This window comes from Aedes aegypti, unplaced genomic scaffold (assembly GCF_002204515.2).
Source record: "Aedes aegypti strain LVP_AGWG unplaced genomic scaffold, AaegL5.0 Primary Assembly AGWG_AaegL5_hic_scaff_1759_PBJ_arrow, whole genome shotgun sequence".
Classification (NCBI taxonomy): Eukaryota; Metazoa; Arthropoda; class Insecta; order Diptera; family Culicidae; genus Aedes; species Aedes aegypti.
Window position 1 is genome coordinate 14,549 of NW_018735222.1, and position 17,572 is coordinate 32,120.

The 17,572-nt window shown below is 47.1% G+C and overlaps 9 protein-coding genes across 9 annotated transcripts; 4 read left to right on the plus strand and 5 right to left on the minus strand.

Moving 5' to 3' along the window:
• Positions 1–126: 126 nt before the first annotated feature.
• Positions 127–662, minus strand: LOC110680744 (histone H2B). The gene has a single exon (XM_021856534.1). It carries the CDS (start codon positions 556–558, stop codon positions 184–186), a length of 375 nt encoding a protein of 124 aa, XP_021712226.1. The 5' UTR covers positions 559–662; the 3' UTR covers positions 127–183.
• A 78-nt stretch (positions 663–740) lies between these two features.
• LOC5578465 (histone H2A) lies at positions 741–1,390 on the plus strand. The gene has a single exon (XM_001656938.2). The coding sequence runs from the start codon at positions 840–842 to the stop codon at positions 1,212–1,214; it is 375 nt and encodes a 124-aa protein (XP_001656988.1). The 5' UTR covers positions 741–839; the 3' UTR covers positions 1,215–1,390.
• Positions 1,391–2,159: 769 nt separating this feature from the next.
• Positions 2,160–2,869, minus strand: LOC110680740 (histone H3). Its single transcript, XM_021856530.1, has one exon. The coding sequence runs from the start codon at positions 2,621–2,623 to the stop codon at positions 2,213–2,215; it is 411 nt and encodes a 136-aa protein (XP_021712222.1). The 5' UTR covers positions 2,624–2,869; the 3' UTR covers positions 2,160–2,212.
• LOC110680745 (histone H4) lies at positions 2,624–5,000 on the plus strand. Its single transcript, XM_021856535.1, has one exon. The coding sequence runs from the start codon at positions 2,880–2,882 to the stop codon at positions 3,189–3,191; it is 312 nt and encodes a 103-aa protein (XP_021712227.1). The 5' UTR covers positions 2,624–2,879; the 3' UTR covers positions 3,192–5,000.
• Positions 5,001–6,856: 1,856 nt separating this feature from the next.
• LOC110680739 (histone H1B-like) lies at positions 6,857–7,699 on the minus strand. Its single transcript, XM_021856529.1, has one exon. It carries the CDS (start codon positions 7,638–7,640, stop codon positions 6,960–6,962), a length of 681 nt encoding a protein of 226 aa, XP_021712221.1. The 5' UTR covers positions 7,641–7,699; the 3' UTR covers positions 6,857–6,959.
• A 386-nt stretch (positions 7,700–8,085) lies between these two features.
• On the minus strand, positions 8,086–10,020 carry LOC110680743 (histone H2B). Its single transcript, XM_021856533.1, has one exon. It carries the CDS (start codon positions 9,914–9,916, stop codon positions 9,542–9,544), a length of 375 nt encoding a protein of 124 aa, XP_021712225.1. The 5' UTR covers positions 9,917–10,020; the 3' UTR covers positions 8,086–9,541.
• Positions 10,021–10,098: 78 nt separating this feature from the next.
• LOC110680742 (histone H2A) lies at positions 10,099–10,748 on the plus strand. The gene has a single exon (XM_021856532.1). It carries the CDS (start codon positions 10,198–10,200, stop codon positions 10,570–10,572), a length of 375 nt encoding a protein of 124 aa, XP_021712224.1. The 5' UTR covers positions 10,099–10,197; the 3' UTR covers positions 10,573–10,748.
• Positions 10,749–11,518: 770 nt separating this feature from the next.
• Positions 11,519–12,041, minus strand: LOC110680741 (histone H3). The gene has a single exon (XM_021856531.1). It carries the CDS (start codon positions 11,980–11,982, stop codon positions 11,572–11,574), a length of 411 nt encoding a protein of 136 aa, XP_021712223.1. The 5' UTR covers positions 11,983–12,041; the 3' UTR covers positions 11,519–11,571.
• A 4,385-nt stretch (positions 12,042–16,426) lies between these two features.
• LOC110680746 (histone H4) lies at positions 16,427–17,302 on the plus strand. Its single transcript, XM_021856536.1, has one exon. It carries the CDS (start codon positions 16,611–16,613, stop codon positions 16,920–16,922), a length of 312 nt encoding a protein of 103 aa, XP_021712228.1. The 5' UTR covers positions 16,427–16,610; the 3' UTR covers positions 16,923–17,302.
• Positions 17,303–17,572: the final 270 nt, after the last annotated feature.

Genomic DNA, 17,572 nt, shown 5'->3' on the forward strand with positions numbered 1-17,572 from the left:
ATGTAAGCAAACTACGATGGGGTGGTATGATGTTCGCCATTACGAAACAGTCGGTTTAGCTATTGAGTATTACAGTCGCTGCGAAGGGTCATTTTTTCCGAATTTAACTCTTTTCTATGATTGAAATAGTGGCCCTGAAAAGGGCCTTTTGGTTTGCTGCGATTATTCGATGTCGGTCGTCATTTACTTGGAGCTGGTGTACTTGGTGACGGCCTTGGTGCCTTCGGAAACAGCATGCTTAGCCAATTCTCCTGGAAGCAGAAGACGGACGGCGGTTTGAATTTCGCGGGAAGTGATTGTCGAGCGCTTGTTGTAGTGAGCAAGACGGGAGGCTTCGGCGGCAATACGTTCAAAGATGTCGTTGACGAAGCTGTTCATGATGCTCATAGCCTTTGAAGAAACGCCAGTGTCGGGATGGACTTGCTTCAACACCTTGTAGATGTAGATGGCATAGCTCTCCTTCCTGCGCTGCTTCTTCTTCTTCTTGTCGCCCTTGACAATGTTCTTCTGGGCCTTGCCGGATTTCTTCGCGGCCTTTCCACTGGTTTTCGGTGCCATCGCTATAGGTTTGACGTTGTTTTCGATCCAAAGGGAAACAGAAACTGATGCCGTTCGACCGGAGCGGTTTATCTTTTATACTCGTAGAATAGAGAGCACCGCTACGCCCCTTCGATTTGTTTGCTGTTTCGATGTTTCCACTTCTACCTCCCTGGTATTGGTACATCGCAGTGCTGCGCATGTATAAAATAACCCTCGTTCTGGCGATTCCCCATCAGTACAGTTTACGTACGCTTTGTAAACGTTTCTCTGTTAGTTAAACTCAAACCTACTATCTCATAATGTCTGGCCGCGGCAAAGGAGGCAAAGTTAAGGGAAAGGCAAAGTCCCGTTCCAACCGGGCAGGATTGCAGTTCCCGGTCGGTCGTATCCACCGTCTGCTCAGGAAGGGCAACTACGCCGAGCGAGTTGGTGCTGGCGCTCCAGTCTACTTGGCTGCCGTCATGGAATATCTGGCTGCTGAAGTTCTGGAATTGGCGGGAAACGCTGCTCGTGATAACAAGAAGACCAGAATCATTCCCCGTCATCTGCAGTTGGCCATCCGTAACGATGAGGAATTGAACAAACTGCTGTCTGGCGTTACCATTGCACAGGGTGGTGTGTTGCCAAACATTCAGGCTGTTCTGTTGCCCAAGAAAACCGAAAAGAAGGCCTAAATTACTTCCCGCTCGACTGAAGACCGTGCGCATCAAACCAAAACCGTCCTTTTCAGGACGACAATATTCGTTCTACCGCTAGAGAGTTGTTCGAAATTATGTATTTGGTGTAAAGTAAACTATTGTATAAGTACGTCTAGGTGTCAATTGCAAATAATATCCAACTACTATCGGCACACAGCACGTCAGCCACTCGCCGTCGTTGGTGGTGCTACCAATCGCATTCGTTTAGCACCAACCACTGCTGCTTGCATCTGGATTGTGTGCTGTTTTGCTGGTGGAAAAAAACATCCCAGTAGTGTTAGTTTGTCATAAACAAAGGTGCGCTTAGAGTTAAGTCACAGGAATGTTATTAGTTTGTCATAAACAAAGGTGTGCTTAGAGTTAAGTTACGAGGAATGTTATTCTCAACTTCCACCTAGATTGTGTGCTGTTTTGCTGGTGGAAACATGCCAGCAGTGTTAGTTTGTCATTATCAAAGGTGGGCTTTGAGTTAAGTTTTCTAGGTGAATATCGAGCATCCTCACACACCACATCCTCCATCGTTTGCCATAAAGGGGTAGAAGTTTGAAATATGGGTAGAGAAATCACGGCTGATGCTGAAGCCGTTTCATTGTCATTTTGCCTACCGACTTGTGCACTCGATACAAACGGAACACATATGTCGTTACCTGCGTCGTTCAGTCTGCCCTGCCGTTAAAAACAATAATGGCGTAATGTAATGTAACCGATTAATTGGCTAGCGTAGGCTAGGCGTAGCGTAATGTAACCGATTCATTGGCTCTTTCACGATAGCGAGAGATACGAAGATGTTGGAAGTCGAATGGTGTATTTTAGCCGAAATGCGCCAAGAGTTAGTCTAGATTTAGCGAAAATATGGGAATAAGTTGACTTCGTCAGTTATTCCGAGGGAATAATTCCTGATAACTCTTTTGTGGAATGTGGTAGTGGCCCTGAAAAGGGCCGTTTTTTAGAATGGTAACTAACGTAGACCAAATTTAGGCACGTTCTCCACGGATACGGCGAGCCAGCTGAATGTCCTTGGGCATGATAGTGACACGCTTGGCGTGGATGGCGCACAGGTTGGTATCTTCGAAAAGACCGACCAGATAGGCCTCGCTAGCTTCCTGTAGGGCCATGACAGCCGAGCTCTGGAAGCGCAGGTCAGTCTTGAAGTCCTGAGCAATTTCACGAACCAGGCGCTGGAAGGGCAGCTTGCGGATCAGCAGCTCAGTTGACTTCTGATAGCGACGGATTTCACGCAGAGCGACGGTTCCTGGCCGATAACGATGGGGCTTCTTGACTCCTCCGGTAGCCGGGGCGCTCTTGCGAGCGGCTTTGGTAGCCAGCTGCTTGCGAGGAGCCTTTCCTCCAGTAGACTTACGGGCAGTCTGCTTGGTACGAGCCATTGTATGATGGTGAAGTTTGTTTTACAATCCAAACGAATGCGTTGAAACGAGGCGAAATAATGAGGGTCGAAAACTCGACGTCTACTTTTATATGCTTGTTTCGACGCAGGCAACCAATCAGAAGCCCCGAAAGAATAGGAAAAGCAAGAATGGCAAGAAGAAAGCACCCCTCGTGCGGGTATAAAAGTGGCAGTCCGCCAGCGGAAGGCATCAGTTTCATTACAACCGTAGTCGAACACCGAACTAAACATACAAAATGACTGGCCGTGGTAAGGGAGGCAAAGGACTAGGAAAAGGAGGCGCTAAGCGTCATCGCAAGGTTTTGCGTGATAACATCCAGGGTATCACCAAGCCCGCCATCCGTCGTTTGGCTCGTCGTGGTGGAGTCAAGCGTATCTCTGGTCTTATCTACGAGGAAACCCGTGGAGTGCTGAAGGTATTCCTGGAAAATGTCATTCGTGATGCTGTTACCTACACTGAACACGCCAAGCGTAAAACCGTAACCGCCATGGATGTTGTCTACGCTCTGAAGCGTCAGGGACGTACTCTGTACGGTTTCGGAGGTTAAATCGTATCCATATTTCCGCTCTCAAAACGGCCCTTTTCAGGGCCACCAAACACATTCCCAAAAGAGTTATCAGGTCAAAATTCAATTACTAATAGCAGTCTGCCATCGTACGGTGTTATGTATCCAACAAGCAAGTTTTTGATTGCCGTCATGAACGACTCGTAAACCCCTCCTCCCGACACATTCTCCGTTTCATTCGTAGCCATCAGGCTGTGTGTTTTGTTGTTGCTCTAGAGTTCAGATAAGTTTATTCCTGTTTTCCAAGTTTACGCTGTATTAGCAGAGCGAATACGATTAGCAGCTCGACGAAATCTCAAGAAACAGTTACTACCTAAATCGTTCGTTTTGACGCCTTCAACTATCCACACAAGTTCCATCTAGCTTCATACCACTCACGTGCATGCATCTCCTACCCGGACTTCATTGCCAGGTAGCAATCGTTCGTGCTGATTCTGCATAACTGTTGTTGTTGGGCATGCATCTCCTACCCGTGTCATTCGTAGCCATCAGGCTGTGTGTTTTGTTGTTGCTCAAGAGTTCAGATAAGTTTATTCCTGTTTTCCAAGTTTACGCTGTATTAGCAGGGCGAATACGATAACCAGCTCGGCGAAATCTCAAGAAACAGTTACTACCTAAATCGTTCGTTTTGACGCCTTCAACTATCCACACAAGTTCCATCTAGCTTCATACCACTCACGTGCATGCATCTCCTACCCGGACTTCATTGTCAGGTAGCAATCGTTCGTGCTGATTCTGCATAACTGTACCATTCCGTTTTTGCTTGTTTTGCTTAACTTCATTTTTTTCGGTATGCGTTGTTGAGCATCTGGCGCATACCACCGTGCAGTGATTGATTGTATATAATGAATGTGTGTCATCATATTTCACTCATCTTAAACAAAACTATGAAACCAGTTGATAATCCGTTTTCGACTGAGCACCCACAAACCGCTTCCAACGTCGTCATCCACATCGTTAACACACCCAGATTGTGGTGCAAAATTACTTCGGAAACGCGCGAAAACTAACTCGAGTGATCTGTGCAATCACAAAGCACCATGTAAGCATGGTATTCGCTAAGAGATTTGAGTCCGAATTCATGTTCTACTACAACTAGGCTGTCAAGGACAAGTGACGAACTCATTATGGCTTCATCGAATAGTGATCGTAGAACAGATTGTTTGTGAGCTTTTAAAAAATGGGAAAATCTTATAAATTTTTAATATTTGCATATAAATTCTCAAATTTACTTGATTCCAACGAAAATAGCTTTGACGCGAAGTGTCATACTAATACTCTTTACTTCTGCATTCGGTTTGCTTAACTGATTGACAGAAACTTTGTTATTTCGTTCAGTATGTTGTGGGTCACGCACTATCAAAGTTACCCCGTTTTACGGTAATGCCAACTTTCGACGGCAAAATTTAAGATAAAAATGTTTTCTACAGTGTGCAGGAATAATCAGATTATACTCCACAAAACTACCAAAGTTACCCCGCCTTGCGGTATGATTAAGTTTGTAACGGTTACCTCAGCTGAGAAACCTGATAAAGTCTAGAAGAACACGGTTTTCCTCATTCAAAACTGCATTTCGATAGTCCCGAAGATGGGGATCAGTGAGAGAGGTGGGTCCATGTATGTAGTGGATCAAAACACTACAACAGCACTTTATCTGCTGGGTAAGTGAACGGTATGTTACTGAAAGCATACTTTTTGGCGTTTCTTTCGGAATCTATGGTATGGTATGGTTTTCAACGGCAAATCGACGCGCGTACAGTATGGCTCATAAAAAAAAAAAAAAAAAAAAAATACGGAAGGTGCAATCGCAACTACAGTCACCCCACAGTTATGGATCAACTAAGGGTCACTTTTCTGAACAAGACATGATTAAAATAAATGATCCATAACTGTGGTACGGGTTTCAATGCCCCACAGTTATGAATCAACGTTTGTGGGAATACGGTCGGAAAAAATATGATCGAGCATTTTATAATTGATTGCGATGTTGCACAGATTTATGGCTCACGTAGGTAAAATGTGTTCTGCGTAATTGCAACTCTGTTTGATGAGATATTCCCGTTTTAATCCAACTCTGATCCATATCAGAGTGCTATCCATAACTGTGGGGTGACTGTTGTTGTTGACAATATGAGTGTTTTCGGTCTCATAGTATGGGGACGGCTTTTAGTGAACTTGTGGGCGCTTGAGACAGTTTGGCAGTCATGTGTATAACTTATGTCATTTGTGCCTATGCTTTGCCTCTTTTAATTGCGAACAACCTTCCCTTCTATTCCAATGTTGGGTCTTCCAGTTTTGATTTTTCACACTCTAACAACGCCCCGTATTATCCGCATCCATTTCGCCCAATTTCAGAATCCACTGACCTAATAACCGAATAACGATGAATGAATTAAACTCCTCTATGCGTAGTGTGCCTTTATTTGTATATTTTACTTTGAATTTTGGTTATTAGAAACGGAACTCCCCAGCATACAACAACACATCGAACCATTAGGCATTTGTCGATCAGCCACAATAAAATTTAACAATAAACTCATATTTATAAACAGCGTAAAACTATCTTTTCCTGAATAAAGAAATAAAGAATAAAGAAAAAAAAATCCATTGTGAATGGTTCATTTTTCTTATCATTTGGATGTCGTTCATTCGAAACGGAATATTACGAATGTTATACTGTGAATATCATTCTAAAACAAAACACATTATAATGCAAAACTTCTTAAGGCCCGTCATTCGTTTTGGCAACAATGATGACTTTTCAGCATGCATTTCAAAGTGATAAAACTCAGTCGTGATAGTTTATATTGACTTGAAAAAGAATCACTGTACGCGCTAACATGCATAAAGTATGCTGATACTTTTTCAACTGATTTTCTTCGATTCGAAATCGTGAGATGAATTAGCAACAATCATTAACGACGCGTACAAATTTCAACGACGGCCTGCTTCGCCTTAACGGCTACGGGTTTGAATGATCGAAAAACAATTATGGATCCTGCTTCCTTAAACGCATAAAGTGATCAGTGAAAAATAGAAGCAACCGTTCCATCGGAAGCGATGCTGAGCTCCGCCAATGTGGATAGAACAGTGATAGTTATGCTTTCCAGCAAAGAAGCATGAGACACACCATCAGCAACAGTTTGTATTACCTCGAAAAGGAAAACCCCCGAGATACACGATAAGGAAATTGGCTATTATTTTGTGTTAAAAATGGGCTGCGTACATCCTTGGAGTTAGCATGTAAGTAGATTTTGAATACCATTTACCCAAGATTTGGAATTTTGAATACCATTTACCCAAGATTGGTATTTTTGTTTTATTTTTTATTTATTTATTATTTTTTTTTTCTCTACTGGTTGGGACTGGACCTACCTCTCTGCCTGGCCCTTTTGCAGTTCGAGATCAGTGCGTTGTTCATTATTGAAAAAAAAAAGAAAAAAAAAAACGAACGAAGCAACACCTCAAATCGTCAAGCAAGAGCATAATTTCAGAAATTCAAGTTGAAAACAAATTGTTCGATTGATTATCGAGTGACCAATCGGTCAAGGTATCAGCTTGAAAGACTGTCTAGATGTGTGCTCTTCACCTTGAGATTCGCCTTGAGAAAATCATCGATCGTACGGTAAAAGGAATATTCTTAGTAGTAACTCTTTGATATGATCTTCATTGGTAGTCCTGAAAAGGACTGATTGGATAATGAATACTGTTTCACAGTACAGTTGCGGGTGCTTCCGAAAGTTGCTAACTTTACTTTTTGGCAGCGGTCTTCTTTGCGGCAGCTTTCTTGGCTGGGGCAGCCTTCTTCGGTTTTGGGGTCTTTGGCTTCTTTGCGGCGGTCTTCGAAGGTTTGGTGGCCTTTTGCTTCGGGGCAGCAGCCTTCTTTACACCTCCGGCCTTTTTGGCAGCCTTTGCACCGGCAGCTTTGGCTTTCTTCGCTGCAGCTGGCTTCTTGGCTTTCTTTTCGCCGGCTGGCTTCTTGGCCTTCTTCTCTCCAGCTGGTTTCTTGGCAGCCTTCTTCTTCTCTCCGGCAGCCTTCTTGGGTTTCTTCTCACCGGCCTTCTTCGTTTTCTTTTCACCGGCGGCCTTCTTAGCATCAGCCTTCAGTTTGAACGATCCGGAGGCACCAGTTCCCTTGGTTTGGACAAACTTGCCCTTTTCGACACCATTCTTCAGCGCCTTCTTCAGGAATGGGGCAAGCTTGGCGACATCGCATTTGTAGTTGGCAGCAATGTACTTCTTGATGGCCTGCAAGGAGGATCCGTTCCGTTCCTTCAGGGTTTTGATAGCAGCAACCACCATATCGTTCACCGGGGGATGGGTCGATGGCTTCTTTGGCTTGCCCTGTCCCTTAGGGGCCCTTGGCTTCTTGGCCTTGGCTGGCGAGACAGCAGGGGCTGCGGCAGCGGCTTCAGCGGCGACTTCAGACATTTTGAAAGGCAGAAATAGTAATGCTTACACGTTAGAGTAAACGAATGAAGACAAATCTGGCAACAGTACGGTGTTCGGAAGAGATGTCTGTGTTAGGGATGCAGACATGGTCGTCCACTGAATGACTGTTCGTGAAATATTGTATATTTTTTTGGTAACATCTTTCTAAAACTCAGTTTTCCGTTCTTCACTAAACATATTTACATTTTAGTATGTCCGTCTGGCGAGTATATGAATCTCGCTAGCAGCCCATTACCGCTACACTGGGCTGGCATTGAGAAAAGTACCACGTAAACATGTCGTAATGGCACTCGTGCTTCATATGGTGTGGCTTCGCTAGATAAAACAATTAATAGCAACTATTGAAACAATGCTATCATGCTTGCCGGTAATGAATTTAGAAACATCAATAGTCGCTCTTTGCGTTTACATTCATATATTATGAAAAATCCGTTACCTTATGGCTCATAACAGGTCTCAAACAAAGTCATTCCCAGTGCTGACGGGCGATGTTCGTGGGTTTGGTTTAAGTAAACTTTTAACAATGTTAATTTGATGGTTTTCCATAAACCATACCCACAACATGGGCTCGATAAAAATGTCAATCAATCAATTTTATTTTAATCTGTAAACAAAATAGTCATGTAACTCATAATCGTTTAAAAACAAAGCAACTCTCACCCGCTTGAGATATACCCACCGTTGATTGTCCAATTTCAACAAATGCGTTGCCTTAGCCATCGATGCCACCGCACTGCACAGGATAGTGAATGTTTAGTTAAGATTTTGGTTTATGTTGAAATTTATAACTGCAAACTCGCTACAATAAAATACAATCTGTAATATCAGACAGCACACCCCGCAAGAACATCGCTGCCAGTGCGAGTCTGTAGGACATGCATAGCCCTGAATAAGAATCAACGCGTTAGGTCAGTGCCGCGTTTGTTGTAGTTTGGTTAATTAAACTTTCTGTCGGTTTCATTACTGTTAATTCCATGTAAGCAAGAAATTAAAAGAAGCTTTGGTAATCGATCCCCGAAATGTGAAACCGAAAAACGCGTGAGCACCAAACAATGTACGTGTACATACGGCACCTATACGTTTCCGGTTTAAGAATCGTTTTCGGGATGCAGCCGAAAGTTGCTGCAGTTGTTGATTATTTGTAGAACTGATTGATTGCTCGTCAGCCTTGAAGATCTGAGTACTGATATATAATGTCTGTCGTTAGGCCTGGTGGAACCCGCTCCGGTACGGAGAACAAGGACACCTCAATAGGGAAAATTTAATGCCCTACCTTCACCACTAGCACAAACGGCGCCGTCCATGAGCGTAGCATGAGCTCCATGGTTCATATTTTAAAAGATTGAAATTAAGTTCACGTACTTTGGCGTGATTTGAGATTCTAACGTAATGGGCTAATGCTCACTCACTTTGTTGAATATGTTACTTTTGCTACTAGGCTAGATCGATATATTGCTTTGCTGCTGTCTGATACGAGAAGGCAGACCGTTTCACTCATAATGATATTATTTTCTCTCTGTGCGATACCTGAAAGTAGGCAGCAAATCATACAGGTTGAGTTTAGGGCGTCATTGCACTATTCGGTAAGTATTGTCAGTTCAGTCAGGCTTTTTGCAAAGCATAGAGGTCCAAGTAGATATTTTGAAACAACCAAAGGTTGGTAACAAGTAGTCGGGGGATCAATTTGACATTGAATCATGTAAGCAAACTACGATGGGGTGGTATGATGTTCGCCATTACGAAACAGTCGGTTTAGCTATTGAGTATTACAGTCGCTGCGAAGGGTCATTTTTTCCGAATTTAACTCTTTTCTATGATTGAAATAGTGGCCCTGAAAAGGGCCTTTTGGTTTGCTGCGATTATTCGATGTCGGTCGTCATTTACTTGGAGCTGGTGTACTTGGTGACGGCCTTGGTGCCTTCGGAAACAGCATGCTTAGCCAATTCTCCTGGAAGCAGAAGACGGACGGCGGTTTGAATTTCGCGGGAAGTGATTGTCGAGCGCTTGTTGTAGTGAGCAAGACGGGAGGCTTCGGCGGCAATACGTTCAAAGATGTCGTTGACGAAGCTGTTCATGATGCTCATAGCCTTTGAAGAAACGCCAGTGTCGGGATGGACTTGCTTCAACACCTTGTAGATGTAGATGGCATAGCTCTCCTTCCTGCGCTGCTTCTTCTTCTTCTTGTCGCCCTTGACAATGTTCTTCTGGGCCTTGCCGGATTTCTTCGCGGCCTTTCCACTGGTTTTCGGTGCCATCGCTATAGGTTTGACGTTGTTTTCGATCCAAAGGGAAACAGAAACTGATGCCGTTCGACCGGAGCGGTTTATCTTTTATACTCGTAGAATAGAGAGCACCGCTACGCCCCTTCGATTTGTTTGCTGTTTCGATGTTTCCACTTCTACCTCCCTGGTATTGGTACATCGCAGTGCTGCGCATGTATAAAATAACCCTCGTTCTGGCGATTCCCCATCAGTACAGTTTACGTACGCTTTGTAAACGTTTCTCTGTTAGTTAAACTCAAACCTACTATCTCATAATGTCTGGCCGCGGCAAAGGAGGCAAAGTTAAGGGAAAGGCAAAGTCCCGTTCCAACCGGGCAGGATTGCAGTTCCCGGTCGGTCGTATCCACCGTCTGCTCAGGAAGGGCAACTACGCCGAGCGAGTTGGTGCTGGCGCTCCAGTCTACTTGGCTGCCGTCATGGAATATCTGGCTGCTGAAGTTCTGGAATTGGCGGGAAACGCTGCTCGTGATAACAAGAAGACCAGAATCATTCCCCGTCATCTGCAGTTGGCCATCCGTAACGATGAGGAATTGAACAAACTGCTGTCTGGCGTTACCATTGCACAGGGTGGTGTGTTGCCAAACATTCAGGCTGTTCTGTTGCCCAAGAAAACCGAAAAGAAGGCCTAAATTACTTCCCGCTCGACTGAAGACCGTGCGCATCAAACCAAAACCGTCCTTTTCAGGACGACAATATTCGTTCTACCGCTAGAGAGTTGTTCGAAATTATGTATTTGGTGTAAAGTAAACTATTGTATAAGTACGTCTAGGTGTCAATTGCAAATAATATCCAACTACTATCGGCACACAGCACGTCAGCCACTCGCCGTCGTTGGTGGTGCTACCAATCGCATTCGTTTAGCACCAACCACTGCTGCTTGCATCTGGATTGTGTGCTGTTTTGCTGGTGGAAAAAAAACATCCCAGTAGTGTTAGTTTGTCATAAACAAAGGTGCGCTTAGAGTTAAGTCACAGGAATGTTATTAGTTTGTCATAAACAAAGGTGTGCTTAGAGTTAAGTTACGAGGAATGTTATTCTCAACTTCCACCTAGATTGTGTGCTGTTTTGCTGGTGGAAACATGCCAGCAGTGTTAGTTTGTCATTATCAAAGGTGGGCTTTGAGTTAAGTTTTCTAGGTGAATATCGAGCATCCTCACACACCACATCCTCCATCGTTTGCCATAAAGGGGTAGAAGTTTGAAATATGGGTAGAGAAATCACGGCTGATGCTGAAGCCGTTTCATTGTCATTTTGCCTACCGACTTGTGCACTCGATACAAACGGAACACATATGTCGTTACCTGCGTCGTTCAGTCTGCCCTGCCGTTAAAAACAATAATGGCGTAATGTAATGTAACCGATTAATTGGCTAGCGTAGGCTAGGCGTAGCGTAATGTAACCGATTCATTGGCTCTTTCACGATAGCGAGAGATACGAAGATGTTGGAAGTCGAATGGTGTATTTTAGCCGAAATGCGCCAAGAGTTAGTCTAGATTTAGCGAAAATATGGGAATAAGTTGACTTCGTCAGTTATTCCGAGGGAATAATTCCTGATAACTCTTTTGTGGAATGTGGTAGTGGCCCTGAAAAGGGCCGTTTTTTAGAATGGTAACTAACGTAGACCAAATTTAGGCACGTTCTCCACGGATACGGCGAGCCAGCTGAATGTCCTTGGGCATGATAGTGACACGCTTGGCGTGGATGGCGCACAGGTTGGTATCTTCGAAAAGACCGACCAGATAGGCCTCGCTAGCTTCCTGTAGGGCCATGACAGCCGAGCTCTGGAAGCGCAGGTCAGTCTTGAAGTCCTGAGCAATTTCACGAACCAGGCGCTGGAAGGGCAGCTTGCGGATCAGCAGCTCAGTTGACTTCTGATAGCGACGGATTTCACGCAGAGCGACGGTTCCTGGCCGATAACGATGGGGCTTCTTGACTCCTCCGGTAGCCGGGGCGCTCTTGCGAGCGGCTTTGGTAGCCAGCTGCTTGCGAGGAGCCTTTCCTCCAGTAGACTTACGGGCAGTCTGCTTGGTACGAGCCATTGTATGATGGTGAAGTTTGTTTTACAATCCAAACGAATGCGTTGAAACGAGGCGAAATAATGAGGGTCGAATTTTTTTTTTTTCATTAAATTAAATTCATGTTTATTTGCAATTTTTGGTTTACAAGGTAATTGGTTTACATGTCAAGAGGTTGACCGATAGGTCCTTCAGCTTTGGTCTTAAAGTTGGATTTTGATAGATGGTTTTGTTATTTTTGCGGTTTTACCCTAGTGGTGGTTTTTAAAAGAAAATTTGTTATCCTAGCTACTATTTACAAGACTACGATAAAATAAAATTTGATAACCTAGGGGGGAACGAGGTCCCGGATGACCTGCTGGTCCGATTGGTGGCAACGAGCCCTAAATCTACCGATCGAGTCACCAAAGCGCTCCTCTAATGTTTTGATCTCGGCCAGACGGTGAACCTCGGTTGTCCTCGTTCTCGGAGGGCTGTTGAGGATCATCCGGAGGAACTTATTCTGGGTCCTCTGGAGCCTCAGATGGTGGGTTTTTGCGCAACTCTCCCAGATTGGTACGCCATATTGAATTACTGGAAGAATGACCTGTTTGTAAACAGCAAGCTTGTTCTTCAAAGACAGAGTTGACTTCCGGTTGATGAGTGGATAAAGTGCTTTTAGCAAGATGTTGCTTTTGATGACCGTTTTGTCAACCTGCTGTCTGAAGAGAAGCTTGCTGTCTAGCGTTAGCCCAAGGTAGTCGGCTGCATCAGACCATTCCACCATTGATCCACCGAGGGTGATTTTACAATCCTCAGCCGGAACAAGTCTGGGGGATTTGGAATAGGGGAAGAGGATGACCTGGGTCTTCACTGCGTTGATACAGATCTTCCAGCTGTTCAAATAATCTGACAAGACGTTCAGGCCTCTCTGGAGTCGAGATGTTAGTGCTCTCGTGAATCTGCCGCTATAGACGACTGATGTGTCGTCAGCGAACAGTGACAGTGAGCCGCCTTCAGGGAGCTGAGGCATGTCCGAGGTGAACAGGTTGTATAGTAGGGGACCTAAAATACTGCCCTGTGGAACACCTGCGGGGATGTTGTGGGGGTCTGAGTTGACTCCATTGAGGGAAACCCTGAACGTCCTGTTAAACAGATAGTTTTTGATGATTTTCACCAAATAGGTGGGAAGATTGTATCGGTGCAGCTTGTACACCAGGCCGTCGTGCCAGACGTTGTCGAATGCTTTTTCAACATCGAGCAACGCCATGGCGGAGGATTTGGCAAGGGACTTGTTCCGCCTGAGGATGTTGGTTACTCGAGTCAGTTGGTGCACGGTTGAACGACCGCGTCGAAAGCCAAACTGTTCCTCGAGCAAGATGTTGTTTTGATCGGCTGCCGAAAGCAGCCGTCTGTTGATCGCTTTTTCAAAAAGCTTTGATAACCCTGAGAGTAGGCTGATGGGTCGATAGCTTTTGGGGGAGGAAGGATCCTTCCCAGGTTTCTTAATGGGGATGACTTTTGCTGACTTCCACGACGAGGGGAAGTAGCTAAGTCGGAGGCACTGATTGAAAATCAGTGCCAGATGTTGGTAGAACTGGAGACTCAATTGCTTGAGCTCCAAGTTCAGGATGTTGTCGAAACCTGGGGCCTTCATGTTTTTGGATGTTTTGAGATAGGCCAGCAACTCGTCGGCAGTGATCTCCAACTCCTCCGAGAAGTCGTTGGGAGATTGGTGTAGGTTAGCTGCGTGTTCGGAAACAGCAGCTTCGTGTGGGCTAGGAATGTCTAGCCCTAGATTGTGGGAGCTGACGAAATGCCGACCTATCTCAGCAGCCTTCTCCGCAGGGGTTATCAAGCGATCCTTAGAGTCGGTGTTGTCTAATGGGATCAACGGTGGAATAGGTCTGGGTTTGGATTTTAAAAGTTTGGTCATCTTCCAGAATGGCCTAGCACAATCTGGGAGAGAGCGGATCTTGTTGGAAAAATCATCGTTCCTGAGGTCCACCATTCTGGCCTTGATTATTTTGGATATGCGATTGACTTCGCTTTTCAACGCAGGCAGACCAGAGCGTTGGTACTGCCTGCGTTTGGTGTTCCTTAAACGAATGAGATCTTTGGTAACACGATCGATAAAAAGGGGGTTGCTCACCTGACCAGATGCTGGTACATGCTGTTCTCGGGCCACGGAGATGGCCTCTTCGACGCTCTGCAGGTGCCGGTCGATGTCTTCAGCGGACGCCAGGGGAGCCTCGTACTGGATGTTAGCGTCGACACACCGCTGGAATTGGCCCCAGTCGACACGATGGTAGTTGCGCCGGGTGACCCGATGCCGGTTGACCAGGGAACCAACTTCTGCCACCACCGGGTAGTGGTCCGAGCTCAGGTCCTGGTGAACGACCGGTTGGGAGATGTTGTCGGCCATGTTGGTCAGGAAGACATCAATGGTCGCATGGGCCCCGGACCGGCTCAGGCGGGTGGGTGAATCCGGGCTCAGGATGGTGTAGTGGCCTTCCTCCAGGTCCTGTTGTAGGATGAGGCCGTTCCTATTTCGCCGGGGGTTTCCCCAGGTCTCGTGCCTTGCGTTCAGATCGCCAGCCAGGATGAACTGCCCCTGCCGCCGTGTCAGTTTGACGAGGTCTTGCTTTAAGGCCGCCGATGTTCCGTCGTTGATGTTGGTTTGCTTCGGGCAGTACGCCGCGATGATCGTGATTGGGCCGATGGAGGTTTCCACCCGAACACCTACGGCCTCGATGATTTGGAGTTGAAAGCTCGGCAGCAGGGTGCAGTTGACGTTCCTCCGTAGAGCAACCGCAACGCCTCCACCTTCGGATCCGCACCGGTCAAGCCGCACGAGCCGGAAGTCGGGGATGAAGATGTTAACTTCCGGCTTGAGGTGCGTCTCCGTTATCACGGCTATGTCGATGCCTTCCTGGTCCAGGAAGGCGGACAACTCTCGATTTTTGCTCCGGAGGGAGCAAGCGTTCCAGTTGAGGATCTTGGTGGTGGCCTCACGGGCCATATTTGGATAGGAACGCAAATACCACCGAGTTGGCGGCGTCGATCTGTTCCGACTTGGAACGGCAGGCTCGTAGCCGTTGGAAAAGGTTCCTTGTGTATTCCAACATTTGCTCCGGCGTGTACAGGGAGCCGTCGTCGTCGGAGGGAGGAGGAGTGCCGGAAGCACTGGGTCCAGGATTCCCCCATCCAGGAGGGGGCGCATTCCGGACCGATGGAGCAGCGGCGGCGGCCGCGAGGCGTTGCTGAACGGAGGGGGCCGACTGGCGGGATGCCTGCCGGTGGGTTGGTTGAAGCGGTGGCAGATTGGGCACTTGGTAGCGGGGCGTCGGGAAGTGCTCCTCAGTCAGCGGTGGGGGTGGTTGGCGCTGGCGTTGCCGTCCCAGCTTCTTGGCGGACGCTTGCTGGCGGATTGCCAGAAACTCCGCACGTTTGGGGCAGTTGCGGCTGCTGCCCTCGTGGTTTGCACCGCAGTTGGCGCACTTCGATTCGGTGCCCTCCATCGGCTGGCAGGTCGAAGTGGCGTGCGCACCGGCACATTTGCCACAGCGGGGCTTCATATGGCAATTCCTGGTCCCGTGGCCGAACGCGAGGCAGTTGCCACACTGCGTCACGTCTCGTTTTTTCGGGCGGTAGCGCTCCCATTCCACCACGATGTGGAAGAGCGCTCTCACTCTTGTCAGGCCCGCCATGGTGGTAGACCCCTTCTCCAAATGGGCCAGGTAGAGCTGGTCCCGGTGTCGTCCTCCTTGTGCTCGCCGGATGGGGAACACACTCGTCGGCTTGAGTCCAGCCGCCTTCATTTCATCGATGATGGCCTCCGGGGTGAACTCCGGCAGCCCTCGGACGAGTACTTTGAAGGGCTTGCTGCCGGGGGCATCGTGGGTGTAGAATTCCACCCCTTTTGCCTTCAGCAGCTTGCCGGCCTTGTCATAATCGGCGCCGGAGGCGCACATGATCTTAGTGCCGGTATGGCACAGCTTGAACAGCGGCCGGATGTTGTTGGCCGCTAGCTCGGAACGCAGCGCCGAGAGGTCCTTCGACGCCGTGAAGAGGGGGGGAACCTTCGCGCCCGGGGGGGCTTGGTCCACAGGCAGGGAGGCAAACTTGTTATTTGCCAGCAACCTGCTGTATGCCGCCGGGTTGGCATCTTCATTCCTGGCTCGTTTTGGCGCGCTGGTCTGCCCGCTGTCGGCCAGCGGGGCGGGGGTCGAGGCGGAGTCCGCCTTTTGCTTCCGATTGCGACCCATCGCTATGGGCCGCGGTTGCTCTGCTTCGACTGGCAGAGATGCTTTCTGGCTAGCCACCCCTAGGAGGTAGGTTAGCGCCGGAGAGCAGTCGCGGGAGCGGGAAATCGCGAAAAAAGAGTGCACTTCGCACACGCACGGAAGAGAATTCGAACTTGTGTCTCGCAACTCAAAAGACACGCAACCGTTCACAACGGCAGTTCGATTCGGAATGAGGGTCGAAAACTCGACGTCTACTTTTATATGCTTGTTTCGACGCAGGCAACCAATCAGAAGCCCCGAAAGAATAGGAAAAGCAAGAATGGCAAGAAGAAAGCACCCCTCGTGCGGGTATAAAAGTGGCAGTCCGCCAGCGGAAGGCATCAGTTTCATTACAACCGTAGTCGAACACCGAACTAAACATACAAAATGACTGGCCGTGGTAAGGGAGGCAAAGGACTAGGAAAAGGAGGCGCTAAGCGTCATCGCAAGGTTTTGCGTGATAACATCCAGGGTATCACCAAGCCCGCCATCCGTCGTTTGGCTCGTCGTGGTGGAGTCAAGCGTATCTCTGGTCTTATCTACGAGGAAACCCGTGGAGTGCTGAAGGTATTCCTGGAAAATGTCATTCGTGATGCTGTTACCTACACTGAACACGCCAAGCGTAAAACCGTAACCGCCATGGATGTTGTCTACGCTCTGAAGCGTCAGGGACGTACTCTGTACGGTTTCGGAGGTTAAATCGTATCCATATTTCCGCTCTCAAAACGGCCCTTTTCAGGGCCACCAAACACATTCCCAAAAGAGTTATCAGGTCAAAATTCAATTACTAATAGCAGTCTGCCATCGTACGGTGTTATGTATCCAACAAGCAAGTTTTTGATTGCCGTCATGAACGACTCGTAAACCCCTCCTCCCGACACATTCTCCGTTTCATTCGTAGCCATCAGGCTGTGTGTTTTGTTGTTGCTCTAGAGTTCAGATAAGTTTATTCCTGTTTTCCAAGTTTACGCTGTATTAGCAGAGCGAATACGATTAGCAGCTCGACGAAATCTCAAGAAACAGTTACTACCTAAATCGTTCGTTTTGACGCCTTCAACTATCCACACAAGTTCCATCTAGCTTCAGTGCGCATCGTACCTTCGTGCTGTGCGTACACGAATTCTCTCTGCTCTTGGAAGTTTTCTTAAAAACTACCTAAAGCAATAAAACAGTACTTTTCAGTGCTACAAAAACAGTACTTTTCAGCGCTAAAATTAAAAACGGTACTTTTCAGTGCTACTAAAACAGTACTTTTCAGTACTATTTTTTCTACTATTGATCCCTTTACGATCCTTGTTTGGACCCGTGCCTTCGATTTTTCGTTGGACCCGTTGGCGAAAGCTAGCGGT